The sequence below is a fragment of the Peromyscus maniculatus genome, chromosome 16, assembly GCF_049852395.1.
Source record: "Peromyscus maniculatus bairdii isolate BWxNUB_F1_BW_parent chromosome 16, HU_Pman_BW_mat_3.1, whole genome shotgun sequence".
Lineage (NCBI taxonomy): Eukaryota > Metazoa > Chordata > Mammalia > Rodentia > Cricetidae > Peromyscus > Peromyscus maniculatus.
The window spans coordinates 29865048-29888988 of NC_134867.1; the positions used below are offsets into that span (position 1 = coordinate 29865048).

Consider the following 23941-nt stretch of genomic DNA (forward strand, 5'->3'; position numbering starts at 1 on the left):
AAAACAAAGTGACCCTAGAATACTATTATGGAGTGTTTTTCATGAACTAGTGTGTTCTGTCTACACTACATCTTTTATGTTAGCATTTATTTCCCTAGAAGTCAATGTGGGGGAGAAGTTTAATATTAAAAGCACTGAATACACTGTCGCATAGTTGTTCAACTTCAGCATTTTACATTTTTCTTTCTAGAGCTTTTAGTCTGAGATTGTAGAGCAGCAGCTGTTTTTTGTTGGCTTATTTTGTTATTGTTATTTTGAGAGACTTTATAAATAGATAATATAGCATATTGAACTCTGGACTTTCCCAGCTCTTGGGAGTCTACAATGGAAAGAAAATATACCAGATGTGAGTCTTAAGGAAGACACAGGGAAGTGGAAGGCTTTTAAGCAAGATTAGTGTAGATTTAAAAATAATTTTTAATACATCAAAATAGCCTTAGCACATTTTCTAATTTTTCTCAGCCAAGTGTAATTGTTAAAGCCAGAAAGATCTTAAACAATTTTCTCAATCCCTTCTCTCTGTTTACTTTACCACAATTCCAAAGGAAGCCAGAGCTGATTACCAAGAAAACCAAGGCCAGAACCCAAATCTGGAGTCAAATCAAATTCTGAACAAGCTCATCATCAACCTTGCCAAGACTCTGAGGCCATTCCTTCTCCAAAGAGTTCATCGAATTCCCCAGCCCACTACATTGTAAGGTCAAAAGAGACACAACGCTGTGTAAACAGTCTTAGCAGGAGTAGCCTGCCAGCCCTGTGGTGGTGGGGCCTAGCCTTGACCTGTGGGCTAGCCTTGACCTGTGAGCTCCTGCTCCACAGCTAAACTCTGTCCTGTGACCTTGGATCCTAGCTTTTCTCAGCCTTCCTTTCTTTATCTTTGAGACACAGATAAAACTGCCAGCCTCCTGCATTTGTTAAGTACACATAAGGGGAAGCCAGCTTTGTAACTCAGTCCCTAAGCTTCTGTGAAAAGAAAGATCTTGCAAGGTTTTCTTTTCTTCTTCCTCCCTCCCTCCCTCCCTCCCTCCCTTCCTTCCTTCCTCCCTCCCTCCCTCCCTCCCTCCCTCCCTCCCTTCCTTCCTTCCTTTCTTTCCTTTTTTTTTTGAAGATTTATTTCTACTTATGTGTATGATTATTTTGCCTACATGGGGTGTGTGTATGTGTGTTTATGTCTCTGTACCACATGTATGCAGTACCTAAGGAGGCCAAAAAGGGTTCTGAATCCTTTGGAATTGGAGTTGCAGATTGTTACGGGCTGTGATATGTGTGATGGGAATAAAACTTAGGTCCTCTGAAAGAGCAGCCAGTGCTCTTAACCACAGAGTCATCTTTCTAGCTCCGAAGGTTTTCTCTTCTTTTCTTATTTTTAGAAATGGGGTGGGGTGAGGGTCTCTATATGTAGCCCTGGCTGTCCTGGAACTCTCCATGTAGGACATGGCTGGCCTCAAAATGACAGAGATCCACCTATCCTTGCCTCCTGAGTACTAGGGTTAAAGGTGTATGCCTCTAAGCCCAGGCTCCAAGGTTTACTTGATAATCTTTTTTGAAAAAGTAAAACTCAAACTCTAAGCAAAATTTATATGCTAAATTATTCTTATAGAAGGAAAGAATCTTCAAGACTTCATTAAATATTTAAAAATTTAGATACCAAAAACCCCCACAAAACTTTAGATACCTATTGTACATGGTATAAAATTTAAAAACTAGGAAAAAGAATACAATGAATTTTTTCTTATTCTCTCTGTCCTTAGTAACTTCCTTTTTTGTAAACTCACTTCACCGTGAATATGTGTTAATCTGACAGAGAATAAGACCACTACCACAGTTTAAAGCCAAATTTGAAGCAAGCTGTAATTAAGTACTGGCCAGGTGGATGGGCTCTGGCCACATCCATCTCTGGGTTTTCAGAAAATGTCCCTGAGTCATGTTTTTCAGGGGCTTAAGAAGGAAACCCATAATTCACAGCATTCAATGAGATCCAATCAGAAGCAAGCATACATGCTAATGTACTTCCTGCCCATGTACCTCCCTCCTACATCTAATCAGGGCCAAGAGTACATCCTCACATACTTCCTGGCCATGTGCCTCCTGCCCACAGCTGATTAAGCACATCTGGTTCAGATGGGTCCAACAAACTTGTTTAGGGGAGTGAGAAAATATGGCTTATTATCTCTCATAAACAATAGCCTCTAGCATTTGAGGAACTCTCTGTCCTTGGGCAAGGGGCTTGCAGATCAGAGGCGTTTTTTGTTTCAAGGATCTCTTAGGCACAGTAATTAAAACTTAAAATGTAGCTTTGGCTCTCACATAATGTGTACCTGTAACCTGTAGACAAACCCCAGGCAAATACTCATTGGGTTTTGAATACAATTCCCATATTCCCTTCTCTAACCTCTGCTAGTAGAGCCGCAGTAGCTGTGATCAGAGCTGCCAGTAATGGTGGGATGTTCTGACTATGCGTTGTCTAATAGTACTGCTAGCAGAAGTCCATTAGGCACTTGAAATGTGTTATCTTACAACTGAAATTTTAAATATTCAAATAATCTTGAACGATCTTAATTAAATTTAGTAACCAGAGATGGTGAGGTAGCTTTTTAGTTAAAGTGCTTGCTTCAAAAGCCTGACACATGAGCTTGGTCCCAGAACCCACATAAAGATAGGAGAGTACCTGCACCACCTCCATACAAGTGCTATGGCACACACATCCATATATACATGAGTGCACAACATATGCAAAATAAATATTAAATCCAGTAGCTGTGGGTGGCTGGCTAGTGGTTATCTTATGGGACAATTCAATACTAGATAGTTATTTCTATGGTACAATTTTCAGAAGCACATGGACTTCCAAATTAAAATTAAGAAAGAAGTAAAACATTAATGTTAATTAAAGAAGGCTATGGTTTTGTTTATTATTTTTGCAGTGCTGAGAATTGAACTCAAGACTTCAGGAATACTACATAAGCACCATACCATAGAGCTACATCGCCAACATACCTACTTAATACATTTTGAATCATATGTAGCCAATATGTTTTCTCTTTAAATCAAAGATCTGCAGCAAGAGATGAGCATCAATTCTTAGGAGCACACCACTAATCAGAGAAAGATGTGAAAGGGGAGTGATTTGAAGCCCAGCGAGAACATGAGCTCCTTTGTGTATTCACTCATTCACAAAGCAGTAATAGAGTGCCAAAAGTGAGCCTTTCCTCGGCCCTGAGCCCCAGTAACACAAGAAGTCCTTGCCCACATGAAGCTCTCACTGCAAGTGCCAGTGCAAGCTTTAGTTTGCTAGTGCTGTGTGTTGCTGTATGTATGAGTTAGTTAGTAACAAGCCTGAGCTATCGGCCAAGCATTTGTAAATAATATTAAGTCTCTGAGTGGTTATTTGGGAACTCCTACCAAGACACAAAGAAACTCCATCTACAGAGAAGGGACTGCACAGTCCAAAAAGAACTTTTTCAGAACCCTGTCTGATGAAGGCTAGAGAGTCCCAGACTCATTTCCTATACATAAGGAAGCTGCTTTCATTCTCCTATACAAATTATTTCACAGTATCACCCAGTTGTTCTGCTAACTGTGGCAAAGACAGTAATAGGGAGAGAATGATGTACACTTATATCATGCCATTGCCTTTTACTTTAATGTAAAAAGGCTACAGATTCCAAATAAGCATGCTTTGCAGAATGCTACCATGGGAAGATGGGAAGTTCAGGTCATGGCCTTCTTTGCTCTTGGGGAAGGTCGATCACTATCATCTCCCTTTTCTTCCAGCTTTCCTATGAGCTACCTCAGTGACTGCACTTAATATTATCCTGACTTTTCCACAGTGTGAATGTTGTAGTACAGTACTGTACCATTTTTCATAATAAAACAATGACAGTACTAGACAGAGTTGTCCAGGCAGAGTCCGACATGCTCAGTGTGAGCAGAACAAGAAGAGAAGTAGATTTGCTGGTGACATTTCGGAGCTAGAAGGGACAGGATTTAAATACAGCAGTGGAGTCAGGGGAGGGCTAAAAATGGTTGTTCTTGTACTTGTGATTTATCGTAAAGAAAGTAATTATAATCTAACCAAACGAAGATTTGTTTTCTTCATTTGTACCTATAGCAATCAAATACAAAATAGACTTCAGTACTTTTTAGATGAGCTCTAGGCTCAGGGAGAAACCTTGTCTCAAAAAATAAAGTGGCCAGTTATCAAGGAATATATCTCATGTTGATCTCTGGCCTCCATACACATGCACACATAAGTGCACACACACATATGCAAACACATGCACTCACACACACACAAACATCTTAGATGAAATAATAGAAGTACTCCAAAAACAAAAGAGAAAACTTGAAAAGCTTCAGAAAGCAGAGTCTGAGGACTATTAACTGCCAATACGCATCAGGCTGCCAGTTACTCAACCTTGGAAAAGGTGGTGTCTATTTCTGTATTTGGAAGGAAGGGCTTCCTATCACAGCTCCAGAATTGTTCTGATTTCCAGCTGCAAAGCCAGGATGTTCCAGTTAAAATGATAATGTCCAAAAAAAAAAGATTACTCTAGTCAAAACAAAAACTGATTTTAAAAATTCTAAAGCACTAAATTTTACTCTATTATATCCTTCTAAACTAGTTTGGTATTGCTCTTTTCTAGCCTTTTTTTCCTTCTGGAGTAACAGTTGTTTGGCTGTACCATTGGCAATAATAATCTGTAAAGGAAAAGAGAAAATGAATAAGAAGACAACATATCCCATTTTGCAGTTTCCATGAGTGAAAATTAGTGCCTAATGAGATGTCCCCAAACACTGCTGCTGCTGCTCATCAAAACATGTGCCCCAGATCAAAGTGGATTTAATTATCACAGGGAGAGGGTGAAATGGGGACAGCAAGTGGAAAGATCCAGAACATGAAGAAACAGCACATCTCAGGAGATAAGATACAGAGCTAATTGTGTGCACCTGCTTTCTTCTAGAAAAAAAAAATCATTTTTGAATGATGCAAAAGCTACATTTCAAGCAAGTTTTGATGAGTTAATACATAGAAGAGGACCAGCCAGGGCCATCCATAGCCAGTGTTTTTGAGAAAGAGGTCAGGTCTTTGCAGAAACCGCTCCTTTTAAAGAGATGCTTGCTCCACATAGAGCCAGGTCACTGCGCATTAAACCTCGAACAATAATTTGATCAGAATTTTTATTTTATTTTATTAGAGGCATTATCAGACCTACCTTCACAAAGAACCATCTATTGTTTTGCCAGTAAAATGGCTTAAAATCTGATAGAAAATAATCGTGTTCTCATTGAAAACAATCCCCCCCCCCTTTTTTTTTTGGCTAACTTTGATTTGTCATTGTGTGTGTGCATTGTTTGTGTGTGTGCTTAGCCAAGCCCACAAAGAGATGAGATGTGAACTCACCTCCACTTTTCCCCAGCTGTCTTGTCTCTTAGGCATTTACAAAAGAAAAAATCTTAGAAGCTGACTCCTTGGTGCTCAGGGAACAATAGCATATGGCATGCTTGAAAGTGACATGTGTCATGGATCTTCCCGTGCTTTGTTCTGAGGTCATTAGATATTATAACAGGATGTTTTAGCTGTTCTGTTTCTACTTCTTTGTGTTAGGTGTTGACGTATATTATTTCAGCTAATCCTAATCAAAGGGCCTGTTGGTAGCCAAGGAAGTACAGTTCCCACATTTAATGTTCGAGAAGACATTCATTAGTTCCCTGAGCTCTGGCTCCATAAACATCAAAACCAAGGGGACCAAAAAAAAAAACAAAAAAAAAAACAAAAAAAAAAAACAAAAAAACAAACAAAAACAAACAAAAAAAAACAAGGGGACACCTTCCTTTTCTTTTTTTTTTAAATTGAAAATTAAAATTTATAATTCTAATTTTAAATTTTTTTTAAATTGAAAATAGATTCTTCTCTCATATAATACATCCCAGCCACAATTTCCCCTCCCTCCACTCCTCCCAGCCCCCCCCCCCCCAGTTTTAGTTAGGGTTTCTGTTGCTGTGAATAGACACCATGATTACAGCAACTCTTACAAAGGAAAACATTTAATTGGGGTTCTTGCTTCCAGTTCAGAGGTTCAGTCCCTTATCACCATGGCGGGACATGATGGGACATAGCGGTGTGCAGACAGACATGGTGCTGGAGAGGTAGCTGCTAGGTGTTGGTAGCAGGCAACAGGAAGTAGACTGTCACACTGGGCAGTATCTTGAGCATAGGTGTTGTAGAATATTATCTTAAGATGTGTTACATTTGTTTATGCTGTGGAACATTTGTTTAATGATGCAAAGATGTGTTTGCATTCTTTTATGTTGCATTTGTTTAACTCTGTGATAAGAGTCCTGAAGTGCTACATCTCTTGAGATCTAAAAATCCCTTAGTAATAGTACAAACTAGTCATTAGGAATAATCATTGTGTTTACTAATATAAGCACTGGCTGATAACTTAGTGAACATATTTGATGTTTTCAGCTCCTTATTCCCAAGGCTATGGGAGCTGAAGTTTATCGTTGTTCACTGAATCCAGCCCCTGAAAATGTTTTCCAGGAGTTGCATACTCTGCAATGAACTGATGTGCGCCTTGCAGTCAGTTAGTCCTTGAGAAAGTCTGTGTTCTACAGAGCATAAACTCTTTCAGAAGAAGGACCCTGGCCTTATGTACCTGGGCACTCTGTTTACATGTAAATATTTTTGACATTAGGTCTCTTACTGTGTGTATAAATGAAAAGAGTTACCCAAACCAGAGAGGTCTTACAAATCTTGATACTGCATATAACCCAAAATAAAAGACATGTTTCATACCTGCTTACCTGTTCATAGGTACAGCTGATAACCACAAACACTTTTTAAAAATATACAATGCCCAAATGGGGCCTTATAGATGAATTACTGTATCTTGATTTAAAAACAATACTCATCATTTCATAGCCTATAGAAAAATGTCATTTTTCTTAGGCCTAGAACATATCCCATACTTCTATGAGATTTATTATTATTATTGTGGATGCAAAATTGAGGAAAGATCCCTGGTTTCCACGTTAGAATATTTAAATGGTTAGAAAAGGAAAATAGCCGGGTGTGGTGGCGCACGCCTTTAATCCCAGCACTCGGGAGGCAGAGGCAGGCAGATCTCTGTGAGTTCGAGGCCAGCCTGGGCTACCAAGTGAGCTCCAGGAAAGGCGCAAAGCTACGCAGAGAAACCCTGTCTCGAAAAAACCAAAAAAAAAAAAAAAAAAAAAAAAAGAAAAGGAAAATAACCCTTGAATAATTTTATGAGACTCTGTTTTCAAACAACTTTTTTTTCTCCCTCTCCCTCTTCTTCCTCCTCCACCTCCTTTTCCTCCTTCTTCTTTTAAGTGAAAACAGGACTGAAGATAAGAGTCAGTGGTAGAGTCCTTGCCTAGCATGTACAAACCCTGGCTTCAATCCCCAGTTCCACCAAAAGATGGGTGGAGGAAGATCCAGGCTTGGTGGTGCATGCTTGTAAGGCCAGCCCTTGGAAGTCTGGAACAGGATGATTGTAAGCTTGAAGCCAATCTGTATGCTGTATAGCAAGAGTGGGTGGGATCATAAAGTATTTTATAAATTAGAGAATTCCATATTGGAGTCCTGCAGCATAACATTAGGATTGCATGTAGCAAGTCACTTCTTCAATGGTTTCCTCTTTTCATTCACAGACTAAAAAAGAAAAAACAAGCCAAACAAAATGCAGAGAACATCTCAGCTACAGCCACAAGGATTCATTCCGGGAAAGAAGATGCTAATTCAGTCATTTCGGAACAAGACAAGTCCAACATTGCAGTGGAGGGGGAACATAGCACTGATGAGAAAAAGAAGAGAAAAAACAACCAGTTAAAAGAAATCAGGCGCACGGAACTGAAGAGATACTACACTATTGGTGAGTCTTCGCAACACTCTTGGAATATGTTGTTTAAAAATCTTCCATAGACTGCGCATGGTGGTGTACAACTAAAATCCCAGTACTCAGGAGGTAGAGGCCAGAGGAACAAGAATCCAAAGCCAGCTTGGGTTACACAAGGCCCTGTCCCAAAACGATAACAATAATAGCAACAATGAATTGTAATCATTTTACAGTTAGGTGTGTTCATCAGAAATTTGAGGCCGCCAGGCGTTGGTGGCGCACGCCTTTAATCCCAGCACTCAGGAGGCAGAGTCAGGTGGATCTCTGTGAGTTCAAGGCCAGCCTGGGCTACCAAGTGAGCTCCAGGAAAGGCGCAAAGCTACACAGAGAAACCCTGTCTCGAAAAGCCAAAAAAAAAAAAAAAAAAGAAAAGAAAAAGAAAAAGAAAAGAAATTTGAGGCCAACCTGGTCTACATAGGGAGCTTAGGTCAGCCTGGGTAGATTAAACCCAACTCTTACCCCAAAATAAACAAACAAAAAAAGCCTCCCCCCCTCAAAAATCAAAATCTGTAATAATTTGCTAAAAACAGCACAATGTCTTATGAATCATCATCATAATAATAGCACCAGCTTATAGAGCAACTGTTCCACATCCCTGGCTCTTTTTATATATTATACAATATAAAAGGAGAGCTGTGAAATAATGTGCTCCACTCAGCTTTGCCCTTGGGTCATCTAGCAATGTGTCTACCACATATTGTATGCTGATAAACATGTTCCCTGTAGGAGAATAGGCTTTTGTATCTTTTTTGTTGTTGTTGGTGTGTGTGTGAGGTTGTGTGTGTGTGTGTGTGTGTGTGTGTGTGTGTGTGTGTGTAGATGTGCTTGTTTGTGCAGGCACGTAGGGGTCAGAGGTTGACTTCTGAACCTTCCTCTATTGCTTTCAATCTTATTTGTTGAGACGGGGTCTCACTGAGCCTGGAGCTCACGATTTCAACTGGCTGACCAAATAGCTCCAAGAATTCTTCTTTGCCTCATAGTCCTGGGAAGGAGACCGTCACTGCATCCAACCTTTCACATGAGTGTGGGGAATCAAACTTCAGGTCCTTAAGCTTGTGCAGCAGGCACTTTACCACGGATCCATTACCCAGGATCCATTTCTTTTCCTTAATGGTTATAAATAGAATATAAACAGAATGAATACGTCAATTGTATTGATAGTAGTGACTACAATTTTTGCAGGAGACAAGGCCTAGCCTGTGTCAGCTAAAAACAACCACCAAACACAAAACTCCCTCATTTAGAATGAGTCCGCAAGGTTATGGAGTTTCTTAGAACAGTCACTGCTGAAAATATACTGGGAATGATGGCATGTCTAGCTGTACTTGGATCACCCGTCTCATATCTACTGTTCCGTCACGTGCTGGAGTCTGTTGCAGTGGACGCAAAGAGACGGTGTCAAGTGTCAGAAATTTGGTACATGGGCTATGACATACTTAATATTGCTAGGCAAAGAGAGAAAAGATGTAGTGCCCAGAGAGCATCCTGCAGTTCAAGCAGTGAGATGAGGTCTTGCAGAGTTACTCAGAAAGCCCTGAACTTGGTCCAGATTATGACAGATTTTCAGAGGGGCACATCTGCCTTCTGTGTTTAACCTAACGTCCTAACGGGCCTAATGATGTGTGATGGTTTGTGTCAGCTTAACAGGTTCCAGAATCACCTGCAACACAAGCCCCCAGGCACATCTGGGATCGGGGAGGCATTATTGAGCTCTTGGGCATATCCTCAAGGGATTCTTTGCATTAGGTTCATTGAGGTGGGAGGATCCATCTTAAAAGTGGGCAGCGCCATTCCTGGAGCACAAATTTTCCTTGCTCCCTTTTTGCTGGCTGAGGATGCAGCGTGACTAGCTGCTTCACGCTTCTGCTGCTTTGATGTCCCCTCAGAACGGCCTGTCCACTGAACTGTGAGCCCCGGTAGGCCCGGCCTTCCTTCGTTTGCTCCGCCAGGTGTGTGGTCACAGCACTGAGACAGTCAGTGAGACCACGCCCATCAAGGACAGGCTGCGCTGCACTGGGGTGGTGGTAAGAGCGGCCTCGCTTACGTTGCTCCGACAGAGACCGATGAGGAGTCTGCCCTCAGCCATGAACATGGAGCTTTTAGCATGACAGGGGGCAAAGAAGGTTAAACACTGGGACCCACGGCTAAGTTGGTGCCATTACTTAATCCACCCATGTGCTTGTTGGTCCTGTGCATTCCACCCTGGTGAATGAGGTGCCTGAGTAATTAAGAAGCTTGCACTTACAATTTAAAATGTCAGTGTACTCCCTTCCAAAAACAAGAGAATTAAGGAAAGTTGCCTTTTGTTTTGTGCGACTTCTCGCTTTGTTAAAATGGTTTTCTAATGTAGTAGTGGCATCTGTTGGAAGTATATTGTTGAGTTTAAAATAATACTCTTTGTCTTTTCCTCGCTACCTTTTCCTGACCTCGCGAAATCAGTCCAGTTACCTTGTCTCCTGGGAATCCCTTCCTGGCTCTGTCCAGGCCAGGCCTGATTTCCACCTGCATTTATCCGTTCTCTGTTTGCAGGTTGGGGTGATTTAGACCCTGTATTATCTCTACCATGACAGGTGCTGTGCGTGTGTGTGTGTGTGTGTGTGTGTGTGTGTGTGTGTGTGTGTGTGTGTGTGTTGGACACTCCTGTGTTCATGTGTGGAGGCCAGCCTCAAGCATCCTTCCACAGTTACCATCTACTTTCTATTGTGTACATGATCTCTCAATGGCCTGTAACTCGTCTTGTAGGCTAGCCTGGCTATCAAGGAAGCTCCAGAGTTCCATCTCTGCCTCCCAGTGCTGAGATTACATGGGCCATCCTATTAGACTTTTATATATATAGATAGATAGATACTGGAGATCAAGCTCAGGTCTTTATACATATAGGGCAAGCACATTAGCAAATCAGTTACTTCCCTGTCCTGAGAGATGCTCTTTCCATGTGCATTCAGTAGCAGAACGAGTATATAGATGAATAAACACTCTGGTTTTATTCGTTTCCATTTCCTGAGAATTTTAGAAGATATTGGTAACAGTACAGTCATTGGGTTGAAATTGCCATGTGGTTTTCCTTGGTAGCAATAAGTAAAGAGATGTCATTATGTCACCTCTTAACAGTGGCAGTGATGGCCGCTGGCTTGGAGACTTGGGGCATTTCATCAGGGAAATCCAGTGCAGGGATCAAGCCTCTGGGTAGATCACTAAATTTTAGGCATCATTGGCTCTTACCACATTTTACCATAGTTGACCTACACCAGCTGGGATTTGATTGGCCTCATAGAATCTGTTACCTTCTAGAGTCCCATCCCTGGATGTGGTTCTGTACCACTAGGGGGAGCCTCAGACCTTGAGTCAAAATTCATTCCTGTTCCAGGGCCCTGCTTCTTTCTGTGGTGCTACTCTGGTTGTAGAAGGAGACTAAGGAGACTTGAGAAGGCGAGAGGGTCTTGTCTCCAAGATTCAGATATGTAAAACTCAGAATTGGGGTAGCTCCATTATTTCATCGACGAGTTTTTGTATAGCGGTGTTTTTGAAGGGCTAAGTTTCCCTCCAGGGGCCTAGTTAATTGCTCCTTACAGATGTGAGGTGAGTCTGTGTATAGAAGAAGTGATCCAAGGAACAGACAGAGATGCAAAAGAAGCAGCTAGTGATGCTCATTGGCAGCATGGGCTCAGAAATGCAGATGGAGAAGGTGTAAGTGAGAGTTGTCTTATCTGGGTACTGAAATTATAAGGGAGTTCATTTTCCTTTTCTTTTTATCTCAAGACAGGGTCTCACTGTGTAGTTCTGGCTAACCTGGAATACACAGTGTAGACCAGGCTGGCCTCAAACTCACAGATCCACCTGCCTCTGCCTCCTTGTGCCACCACACCCTACAGGAGTTTCCCCCCTCTATTTGTTGAACATTATGCGTTGCAGAAGGATATTTTGAAAAAAATAATGGTTTTGCTTTTCCAGATAGATTTATCTGTGACTCACTGAAGCCTTGGGCAGTCAGTCATTACTGTCTCCTGACACCTCGATAAGATGCCAGTAGAGAATGCTTTGGAGAGATTGAGTCACCAGAATTGCCTCATAGTAACACCATGGCCCTGATTCTGTAAATGTTCTATTTTGTTTTTGAGGAAAAGAAGTAATCACATTAAGACAGCTTGCATCAGATAACTCAAGATCCAACATCTAGCACATTACCTAGAGTCGGTAAATATTGAATGCTTCTAGACAAGTGACTTCAACCTTTCTCTGCTTGCACCTATATTTGCTAATATATAGGACTTCTTTTTTTTTATTCTTTTGGTTTTTTGAGACAAGGTTTCTCTGTGTAGCTTTGCGCCTTTCCTGGAACTCACTTGGTAGCCCAGGCTGGCCTCGAACTCACAGAGATCCGCCTGCCTCTGCCTCCCGAGTGCTGGGATTAAAGGCGTGTGCCACCGCCGCCGCCGCCGCCGCCGCCACCACCACCACCTGGCAGAACTTCTTTCTTTTAACTTCTATTTAGATTGCTTAGGAAGTTGTGTAGGGGGCATGAAGAAATGCCTCTGAGGTTAAGATCACTCGCTGCTCTTATAGGGGACCCAGTTTCAGTTCCCAGTACTTTTATGGCAGCTCACAACTGTCTATAACTTCAGTTCCAGAGGCTTCAATGCCCTCTTTTGGCCTCCTCAATCACTGCATGCATGTGGTGCACAGACTTGTATGTAGACAACACACACACACACACACACACACACACACACACGTATGTATGTATGTAATATGTATGTATGTATGTATACATGTATATATATAAGTAATTAATATAGATAATATATAAGTATTTTATATATATAAAGTAAATAATTTTTTAAAAAGAAATTGTTTGGTGGTTCTGTGTCTTACTATACTTTAAAAATTAGCTATTACTGAGTTTTGAGAAAAACTGCCCCTCTACCCTTCTGCCCTCTGCCCTCTATCCTTCTGCCTCTCTGCCCCTCTGCCCTCTGCCCCCCACCCCTGCCTTTGCCATGCTGGGATTAAAAGTATGTACAACCATGCCAAGCCAAGTTTTATACAATTCGTGGGAGCATTTCAAAATCTCCCAAAATTTCCTGAAGCATCAAACCCTATTAAATTAGCAAGAAAATATTATGTTAAAAGAATACATTATTCATTAATCTTTAGTGTTAGAATACTGCACATCTTCCCTTCTAAATCATGTTGGAAGAATGGGAATGTTAGAAATGCAGAGATTCCAATGTAGGACCATTCTTCTATGCAGGTGCAAGGGTGAGAAGAGATGGAGAGATTTTATGTCAGGAAAATAAGGCAACTTGGAATAAGGTGGATTATTAAAATATCGTCATATCTTATTATAAAGTGTTAATGCCAAGGATCCTAGGTAGCAATGTAGAAACTTTTAAAAGCATTTTATTGGGGTGGCCATTATAATAAAAATAAAGGACATATGTAAGAGCATGGCGTTTTGAGATTACCAAAAGCACAGATTTGCTTAAGGAAGTTCTTTGCCGTGAATGTGGCTCTCCTCCTTCCCACACCCCTCCCTTTTCTTCTTCCCCTTTCTCTCTTCTGTTCTACTTCCCTCTCCCCTCTTCCCTTCTGCCCTTCCTTTCTTTTATTGTTGTCTTCTTTTCTCCTGAGATGACGGGCTTACTGTGTAGCCCAGGCTGGCCTCAAATTCGTGATCATTCTGCTGAGCTTCCTGGTGCAGGGTTGAACATGCACGCCTTAACCTCAGCTTCATGTAGTTTCCCATTAGCAAGTCTACCATGTCTCTGGTTATCACTTTCAATCACAGTTTCCCATCCTGCATTCAGAAGACTGGGAGGAAAAAGTTCAGAAACGGAAGTTCTCTGCTTTCACTTGCTGCCGATTTGTGTTTCTCATGAAAACATGAAAGTAACCCACAACTGGGTTCTTTCCCACAGCGACAACCTCAACGACTTTCCACACACTGATCACTTTTTCTGAGGGTTTTTTTTTCTCTTTAAAACCACATGGGTGAGTTTCATATCTGTCATTAGATTTTTATTGCAACTCACAGGTTTAGAATGCCAAGGTTATATATAATATTATTTTCATAAGTTCATTTCAAAACATAAATAAGCCAGGCCATTAGTATATAATAATATATAGTCTTCTGCTCAAGAGTGGAGAGCTTTCCTGTACTTTAGATTTGAGAGGCTGGAAGGATACAGGATGAAAATAGACTTTCATGTGAAGAGACTGTGATCTAGACCTTAAGGGGCTGGGGATGGCTCTCAGTGGTAGAGAACATGCTTGAAGATCCAAGATGCAGTCCAATTTCCAGTACAAGGAAATGACCTAATTAATATTTTCCTAGAATACACAGGAATGTAGCTAAGGAGGAAAAAGGGAAGATGTCAGATGTCAGGGGACATAGAGGAAGGATCTGAGAATAAAATACATTCTTGGTGAAAAGACAAAAAGCGTGGGAACAGAAGCAGTAGTCCAAGCCCTGTGAGACAGGAAGTGTACAGTCAGGAGCAGAAGCACTTATTTGAGCAGAGAGATCGAAAGAGCTCACCCTAGGTAGGGCAGGATGAAGGAGAAAATGTAGGTTAACTGTAGGAGGGATTTATAGGTCGTGGATAAATGGCTTGGCAAATATTTTTAAGTAAAAGTATAAAATTTTGTTGCAAGTCCAGACATAGTAGTGCATGACTTTAATCTAAGCACTGAGAAGGCAGAAGCAGGCAAGTCTCTGTGAGTTTAAGGCCAGTTTGGTCTACATAGCGAATTTTAGCACAGCCAGAACTACACAGAGAGATGTTGTCTAAAAAATAAAGGGAAGTTGCTGTTGTGAGGGGGCAAAAATGGGAGTAAGGAACCGATTTAGTAGTCTGTGCTGGAACAGTGACTGTCTTCAGTTGAGAGGCGCAAGTTATTTTCCAAGTTCAAAGACAGCCTCAGATGTATCAAGTGTCCAGAAACATGTTGCTTGCATGTTTTTACATATATTTCCTGAAATAAATAACTGAGAGGGAGAGATCTTCTTCATCTTAAGTACATCAATATGTTGGCTTTAAGAAAAGAAGTTGATCAGTGGTGAAGATTACAAGAATTAAACCTAAAAAAATATATATGGTTATGAGCGTGAATATAAGATGCATTCTGGTTTCTGCAAAATCCTGATCTAGGCCCTCGTTTTGATGCAGTAATTCACCAACTGTATAATTATGTAAATTATGAAGTTTATAAATGATAAAACCAATTGTAAAATTCTCAGATGAACAAATACTGAGAACCAAGAACAGAAGGAAAACAGAGAGTGAGAATTTCCAATGGGAGGAATGCCCATCTCAGGTGTTTTTTTGCCCTCTGGCCTGGTGGCATTCATAAGCACTTCACAGTCTGAAGGGCCCACGTGTTTCTCCATCCCCAGAAGTTCACAGAGACCTGGAGAGAGAAGGTTATGTTGATCATGACATTGATGCCCCCCCCCAGCCCCCAGCTTGGGCTTCAATGTGACAGTGTTCTTGTTTCTTGTCCCATGCTCTACTTTCTGCATCAATACTGCTATGAAATTTCTGTCCAGCCTGTTTGTAAAACTTACCTTACTTAAAAAATTCAAAGCATCAGCACTGGTAAGTTTTGTTCTAAAGCGAAATTGTTCCAAAGTTTGGAGCAGAGTTAAATTTGAATGTGAGTGTCTCCCTGTAAGTAACAGTGAAGCAAATGCCTCTCATAAAACCGCCTGTGACTGTGTTGGCTTTGCATCAAGGAGAACATCCCTATTCTCTAAAATCCTCCATGCCTTCACCAGCACAGCCTCCTGTAACCTGTGCTTGTCATTGTTGAAACGAAGGAATGCTGAGAAGCTATGCATTCAAAACCCAGTTCTCCCATATCTGATCTTGACTCCAGAGCCATCAATGTGATGCAAGTCTCACTCCCTGAATGTGCGTTACAGACAGCGGAAAATCGCACAGCATGGGAAATACCCAGCTGTATTGGACATCAGCAGATTAGTGGTAGTTTCAGCTTGAAAAAAATCAAGTTGTCATCAAGTGAGGCAGAAAAGGCAATAGGAAAACACTCAGTCTCAGAGACTAGGTACCTTATAAAGAGCAGAAGTGTCATGGTCTCTAGGCTGGAAAGTCCTTTGAGAACAAGGCACTGGTAAATTCTGAGCCTAGTGGGGACTCTTTCCTCCACCAGGTATATGGGAGAAGCCAGGGCAGGGGTCTCTCTTGGACTAATTCATGATGCTGTATCTAGGTGATCTGGCCACGTGCTCGTTTCCATCTCCAAATACCATGATCTTGGGGGTAAGAACTTCAACTCAGGAATTCCGAGGGACATAAAGATCAGAATCACAGAACAGGTTGCTGGTAGAGAGTCTTTGTAGCGGACAGTTTGGCTGTATTTACCAAGAGCCTTGCTTTTTTGTATATGCTTTGACCCAACAGTATAACCAGAGTTTTCCTGCCTGGCCCACAGTCAGGACAAATCTCTGTCACCCGCCAGTCCCACAGCCGCTCAGACCCAACCAAGTAAACACAGAGACTTATATTGCTTACAAACTGTATGGCCGTGGCAGGCTTCTTAACTGTTCTTATATCTTAAATTAATCCATTTCTATAAATCTATACCTTGCCACATGGCCCGTGGCTTACCGGCGTCTTCACATGCTTCTTGTCATGGTGGTGGCTGGCAGTGACTCCTTCCACCTTCCTGTTCTTTTTTTTTCTCCTCTCTGTTAGTCCCGCCTATACTTCCTGCCTGGCCACTGGCCAATCAGTGTTTTATTTATTAACCAATCAGAGCATTTTGACATACAGACCATCCCACAGCACAACAGTTCTTTCTGCTAAAAGGAAACAGTCATGAGCATATTAAAAGATTTCACTGCAGTGACTATCGTACTTTAAAAAAATAACATGAAAGAATAATTAACATGACATGAAATATATTACTAGGTACCATTTTTAAATGATGGAGTCATAGAATTAATTAAATGGAAACTTCCCAAAACCATGTAGTGAGAAACAATTCTAAAATGTGGTTCTATTTTCATTTAAAAAAAAAAACAATTCACCTATAAAAAAATCAGATGAAGAAAAGCTGGAACTAGAGTCACCAGAAGATGAACGTTGGCTGTCTCTAAATGGGGGCCAGATGAATGAATTGTATTTTTGTTATTTTGTTCAAATGAGTGCTATGGTTAGGATTTGTGTCCCTCCAGATTCATAGGTTAAAATGTGCATTGCCTTGGGCCAGGAAGATGGCTAAGTGGATAAAAAGGTTTGCTGCCAAGATTGATGACCTGAGCTGAACCCCTTGGACCCACATGGTGGAAGGAGCCTACTCTCCGAGGTTGTCCTCTGACCTCCAAGTGTGCACCATGGCCCAAAAGTATTTACACACACACACACACACACAGAGAGAGAGAGAGAGACAGAGACAGAGACAGAGACAGAGAGACAAAGAGACAAAGAGACAGAGAGTAAATAAATACATGTAATTTTTTTTAAAGTATAAAAATGTAAGTGCGCATTCCCAGGGCAGTCAGATTGGCTGGTATGGTCTTTGGGGAAATCCATAGAGCTTGATGGTAGCACTCTTGTGATTGAAATTAAGGCCTCTAATAAAGGAGGCCTTATTGCCCCCTTCTGCCACATGAGGACACAGTGAGCATGCACATTCTATGCAGTGGGTGAGGGCATTTGCCAGGACTTTGATCTGGAATTCCCACTTCTTAGAATGGTGGAAACTTTATCTCTGTTGTTTATTTGCTACCAGTACATGGATTCTGTGTAATTTTGATTCACATGTGACTGGCTTTTTATATTTCCTATATTTTCTTTTAGAATATAATTTATCTAATTATACCCATGACCCATTTACATAAAATGGGGAAAACAGATTTTATTAAAAGAACTGGAGGAAGGCTGGAAAGACTGTCTTGTGGATGAGTGAATGCTATGGGGTGGATGCTTTCTTTCCCCATTGACTTCATGATTTCCCATGATGTACATCAGGAAGCAGCAGCCTGTTTTACCAAGTTAAGAAATGAGATGCTAAGGAATTCACCAAAGCACATGTGGGCTAGCATGTGACAGAAACTAAAGTCCTGCCCTCTGACACCAAAGCCAGAGTGATGATTCAGGCATAGCTCTCTTCACTGCAAGTCAACTCTGGAGCAAAACCAAGCCAACACAAACAGAGCTCCAGAGTCTTTGACACTTCCCCCAGAACATTCTTGTTTCTTAGTATAGAAAAAAAAAAAAAAGAGAGAGAGAGAGACTGCAGGTGAACTTTCCTCCCTGGGCTGTAATTTTAATGATGGTAAAGTTGACACTTAACCTACTTAAATGAATTCACTAGTATTGGGACACTAGGATTATTAGTCCTCTGTGTAGGCATGCCCAAAACAGCCATTGGGCTTATGCCTGATATAAATCAGATGCTGACCAATACAGTTGTCCTGACATATTCACAGAGTTTGGGGACTGTCACAGGAGTTATTGCATTCATTTCTCAGCCAGAAGGACTGTCACGCAGGACTTTGTGTAGTAGAAGAGTCCTAAAGACAGACAGCTTCTCTGCCCTTGGAACACCTCTAGATTTCCATCCAGTATGATTCAACTTTAGTTAAACACTAACGACATTAAATAATATCACTGCTGACCAATCATAATAGTATACGGGGTGTGCTGTACTTCAGAGAAAGAGGAAGTAGCATGTACTCCATGATCTTCTTTGTGTCAGAGGGTAAAATACAGAGTGTAGTCCTTCCTGACACATGTGTTCATTTCTTTTCAAAGTTGTAACAGTTTCATAGTTTAGTTTTTTCAGTTGTTCATCTCTCAGTAACTCTAACTAGCAACATTGACATATTAAGTGAAGAGATGTGAGCATCTCACCAGTTCCTTCCTTATGAAGAAATCCAAGTCCTATATTTTATTCAAAGTCACTTATGATTTTAATTTTCATCATTATTTTTTTCCTTTAAAAGAGAGTCTTGTTGTGTTTCTTAGAGTGACCTCAAACTCATGAACTCAGTTGATCCTCCTGCCTCAGCCTTCTTTCTAAGTAGTTGAGACTGAAGGCATGTGTCATCACATCTGGCTTTACTATAAAATCCTTAGTCCATCTGTATGAATTTCAGTGGTCTAACTTTTTCTTTTTACCCAGCCTCCTTAGTTATCTTTAAGCCCTTATTTCTTTCACTCTAGATTGCTTTTCCAGAATTGCCTTCTCTAATCTTAATTGACATCCCTATTTTACATATTTACACAAATTTGCATGGGGATTAAAAAAGCAGAATTAGACTCATTTGTTGTCTATTTAATGCCCAAACTAAACCTGCCCACCAAGAGGAAGTTACATGGTATCTATAAGGAAATCCAGCTTTTCTCACTGGTTTTTAATGGTGATTTTACTCTCCACTAAATGCCCAGCTTTTCGTTACAGGCTGTGGTGTTTTAATTGCTGTAGCTTTACAAAACAGCAGTCTGTATGACTCTGTGATTATTTCTCTGAAATATATTTAAAATATAAATACATACATTTAAATATCATTTGATTGTTTTATATGTTTATGCTTTTAGATAAAGCTAAACATAACTTCAGTGTTTCTCCTCTAAAATAACCTTATTTTTCAGTTAAGCAGCATTTAATCTAAATTTTAATTGGAAAAGAAAATGACATAGTTATAAAGATGAGATTCCCTTTGTGAGAGCATTGTACACCTCTTCCTTTATCTAAACTTCCATGTATAGTCTTCACTGAAGTTTTAAATCTTTCTTAATATGTGTCTTATTATTATCACGATATATTTATTGCTAGGCATCTTATTGGTAGAGAACACCATGTTTGGGACTTCCCCAGTTCCATTTCTTACAACTATTGAGTTTGAGGCTAGCCGGGTCTACAGAGCAAGTTCCAGGACAGCCAGGGCTACACAGAGAAACCCTGTCTCGAAAGACCAAAAAAAAAATTATTTTGTCTGGACACTTTTCTAAGCAATTTTATAAATTTTCTTGGGATAATGTTGGTTCTTTAGGGAGAAAATTAACTAGCTAATAGCCTGATTTTCTTTTTTCAAACTTAAAACCCTATCCTTCACTTAGATAAGGGACGCCAAGATAACTGCATATAAACTCTGATGTAGAGATTCTTGTGTTGATATTGGCTAGTGTTTTCTTTTTGTTTTATTTTGCTCTGGAGCTGAGGATCAAACCAAGGGCCTTATACATGCTAGGCAAGTGCATTACCACTGAATTACATTACTGGTCCACTGATTCGTGTTTTATAATTGCTTTCGGTTTATGATATGAAGTCTTGTCTCAGTTTAGAGGGGTCTACTTTAGGAGCATTTAATTTCCCAGGATAGCCTGGAGCACATCAGTGTTTCTGCATTACAGTGTTTGGAAGTGAAGTCCAGTGTGGACCACAGATCCCCTCTTTATCTGTGAGGTTTCCAAGCTGTCTCCGTGACCCCTACTGTTTCTGAATTTATCTCGATTCCAAAGGTAGCTTGTTTTCTTTATGAAGAACTAGATTTGGCTTCCTATGACACTATGCTGTTATTTAGTAGACGGGAAGAGTTCATGTCCGGAAGGCTTCGTCGAGGCATCCTTTGAAAAGTGAAGGGCCAAGCCACACTCATGAACTGAAGTTCAGGGTGACTTTAAGTAATTAGCCAACCACTGTACACCTGTAAGTGTATTCTGTGACACTACTCTTGCGGAGACATGACCAAACATCAGATGCTTATCTTAGATAGGGAACTAGTGACTGCCTAAAGTAACCATACCACCCATGTCCAACTTGATGAACAAATGTGTTGATTGGAGTTGCTTATAGGGATATGTATAGGAGGTTACTTAAGGATCAGGGATGCCTCAGAGGCACCTACATCATCTGAAGGCCACCTCAGCATGCCTGACAATTCAAGAAAGCTCTCTGCTCAACAGGTCAGAGAGTCTCCTCAGTGGTCATTGCTGCTTATATAACTTTGGGGGAGGTTAAGGCAGTTCATTCTATCTTTAGTTTTTTGTTTGTTTGTTTGTTTGTTTTTAAAGATTTATTTACTTATGTATACAGTGTTCTGCTTGCATGTGTCCCTGTAGGCCAGAAGAGGGCACCAGATCTCATTATAGGTGGTTGTGAGCCACCATGTGGTTGCTGGGAATTGAACTCGGGACCTCTGGAAGAGCAGTCAGTACTCTTAACCTCTGAGCCATCTCTCCAGCCCTATCTTTAGTTTTTTTTAACAGTTGTAATGTTTGTTGCTATTACTGTGGTATTTTTAAAAATGGAACATATCAGATGCTCTGGGAGGTGAGAGGGGCATGTGTCCAAGTGATCAACAAGAGGTTTTTGTTTTGTTTTGTTTTGTTGTTGTTTTTTTTTTTTTCTTTTAAGTGATTTTTAATAATCTGTCATCCCAATACCACATGACCACATTTCTGGAATGAAACCTTTTTGACGATGCCTTAGGATTTTTAGCACTCAACTATTTAAATGGCAGCAGACATGTACCGTTTGCACCATGACTAACAATAACAGCAGCTGCACTTACTCTCTGCCCAGCTCCAAGATTCATACCGCATCCCATGCATCTTACTGTTTTCTCAGTGACATTATCAGACAGTTCTTTATGTTACAGATGACAGACTTAATATAGAACACTTTCAAGTAACTTGCTTTCTATCACAAAGCCAGTGAAACCCACTCTTTTTTTTTTTTTAATTCCAAAGTGAAACTGTAGTCAGCTGTTTGGTGACATAAATGAGATATAGCACATGATCTGGTTTTCTGTTTAATGACATCAAACTGTTAGAGCTGAATGCATCAGTTTCCAGTATTAAGACATAAAGCAGGGGTTCTTTGGACGATCTAGAGACACAGACAGTATTCCCTTTGTCTCTAATTTCCTCTCGTTTGAGTGCCATTGAAACACCATCTTTCCTCTGTAGAGCGGGTACTGAGGGCACTATTTCATCATCTGGACTTGTATCCGGATAATCTTATCTTTATTTATTTTAATGTTTTAGAACATTTTAGGCCTCACTTAGCCAAGGGTGGCGCTCAGACTCTGTGTAGCCAATGATGGCCTTGACTGATCCTCTTGCCTCGACCTCCCACTTTTTAGCATTACTCATGTAATCCCATCAGCAAGCCCAGTTTTTACATTGTTAGTGATTAAATCCAGGGTTTCTTGCGAGCTAGGCGAGCACTCTACCAACTGAGCAACATTCCCATCCCAGATGTTACTTTGAAACAGGGTCTCATATAGCCCGTTTTCACTTTATCTTGTAGATAGGGCTAGTAATATGTTAAGTTGCTTTGTTCAGAATAATGTTTGAGGAATACAGGGTTGGCTTCCTCTTCTACCCATAGATACATTTACGTATTGGCTTCAAATCCTTGAAATAAGGGGGAGAGTTAGAACTTGGTAGGTGTCAGGGGACTCTGAGGAGGCCTGCGGCTGGAAGTGGAGGTGCTAAGGTCACTGGGAGACGGGTGCATTCTTGATCACCATAGGCCCTCCCTTCATTGCTTGAGTTGGCTCTCTGTCCTTTCCTGGGACTGTACCTGCCCTTTCCAACCCCTCTCCAGGGCCAGAAATCTCTATTGCCTGTGGGCTGTGTGGTGCAGAGCCTGTCTTGATTTCACTCACTGGGATGCAGAGTTGGCCGTCTTTAGAGCTAACTGGAGGAAGTAAAGTGAAACCTTACATTGTGCAACTAGGACACAAAGATGGTTATGATTTTTTGTTTGTTTGTTTGTTTGTTTGTTTTGTGTTTTGAGACAGGGTTTCTCTGTGTAGTTTTGGTGCCTGTCCTGGATCTCGCTCTGTAGCCCAGGCTGGCCTCGAACTCACAGAGATCCGCCTGCCTCTGCCTCCTGAGTGCTGGGATGAAAGGCGTGCGCCACTGCCACCTGGTGGGTTCTGATTTCTGCCTGGTGGGTTCTGATTCTTAAAATTTGGCCAGTTACTTCATGCTTTCTTTACTTGACTAGCTATAGAGGCTTTCGTTTGGTTTGTGGCTCTGACAGGTGCCTGTGATTTTTCCCAGTGTGATGTTATTGCAGTGAAAAGTTTTACCCACAATGAGACATGTCCGAGAAGTTGATGTGTATCAGGAAGTTCATTCTACCTTATGTGCCAGATGTCATTGTGACAGCTCATGGCAGTCAAGTGACCACCGGGTCACTTTAAACTCCACCTCAAGGACTTCACATCCTTCGACTCTGACAAGAAGGGTTACGCCCCTGTATATGTGGGGACCCGAGTTCCTTGTCAAGTGTTGTCTTATTTATTGAAAATTTGTAACCCAGGCTGGCTTGGGACTCATAATTCTCCTGCCTCCACCTCTTCGGCGTGCCCGATGGTGTGCACACACCACATAGTCTCTACCTCATTTTTGAGACAGGTCTCATTAAACTTGGAGATCACCCTTTCCACTAGACTAATTGGCAAGCTAGCTCCGGAGATGGACCTGTTTCTTCTGCCCCTACGGTGTTGGGATCACAGAGGCCACACTCCAGCTTTCTTCGCGGGAGATGTGACTCCGGTCCTTATGCCTGCAGAGAAGTACTTTACTGACTGAACCACTTCCCCTCTTGCTTACCGCTCCTGAGAACGGAGCTGGGAAAATGGAGTCTCAAAAGGAGGCAGACTAAAGTCTCATGCAACTAGTCTACTTTATTCAGAGCATCAGACGATTTATACTCTGAGGGTTAAGAAGAGCCACCCCAGTAAAGTGTCCAGTCACAAGGACAAACTGGATGTGGCAAAAACGTGTTTTCCATAGAGGCACCTGAATAGCAACAGCTGAAGTAAACTCACTCCCGTCCACTGCACCTGGGAGGAACGTGAAAACACATTCCAAGAACAGTTCTGTGTTTGGAAGAAACTGAGGTCACAAGACTCTCGTCTTGTTTTCCTGGAGTTTTCCACAAACAGCCAGGACTCCCCTCACACGGCTCCATTCTTGGATCATGTTCTAACACTCTGTGATTGTTTCAGTAGTATTACATGTTTGACATTT

At 41.2% G+C, this 23941-nt stretch overlaps 1 protein-coding gene across 6 annotated transcripts in view; it reads left to right on the forward strand.

The window, feature by feature from the left end:
• Ncoa7 (nuclear receptor coactivator 7) overlaps window positions 1-23941 on the forward strand; it is a 156090-nt gene that overhangs the window by 65681 nt on the left and 66468 nt on the right. For all 6 annotated transcript variants that reach the window (XM_015999739.3, XM_076552540.1, XM_006981252.4 and 3 more), the window contains exon 3: window positions 7678-7898. In XM_015999739.3, coding sequence (XP_015855225.3) covers window positions 7678-7898 — 221 coding nt within the window. The remainder of the gene's footprint in view (window positions 1-7677; window positions 7899-23941) is intronic.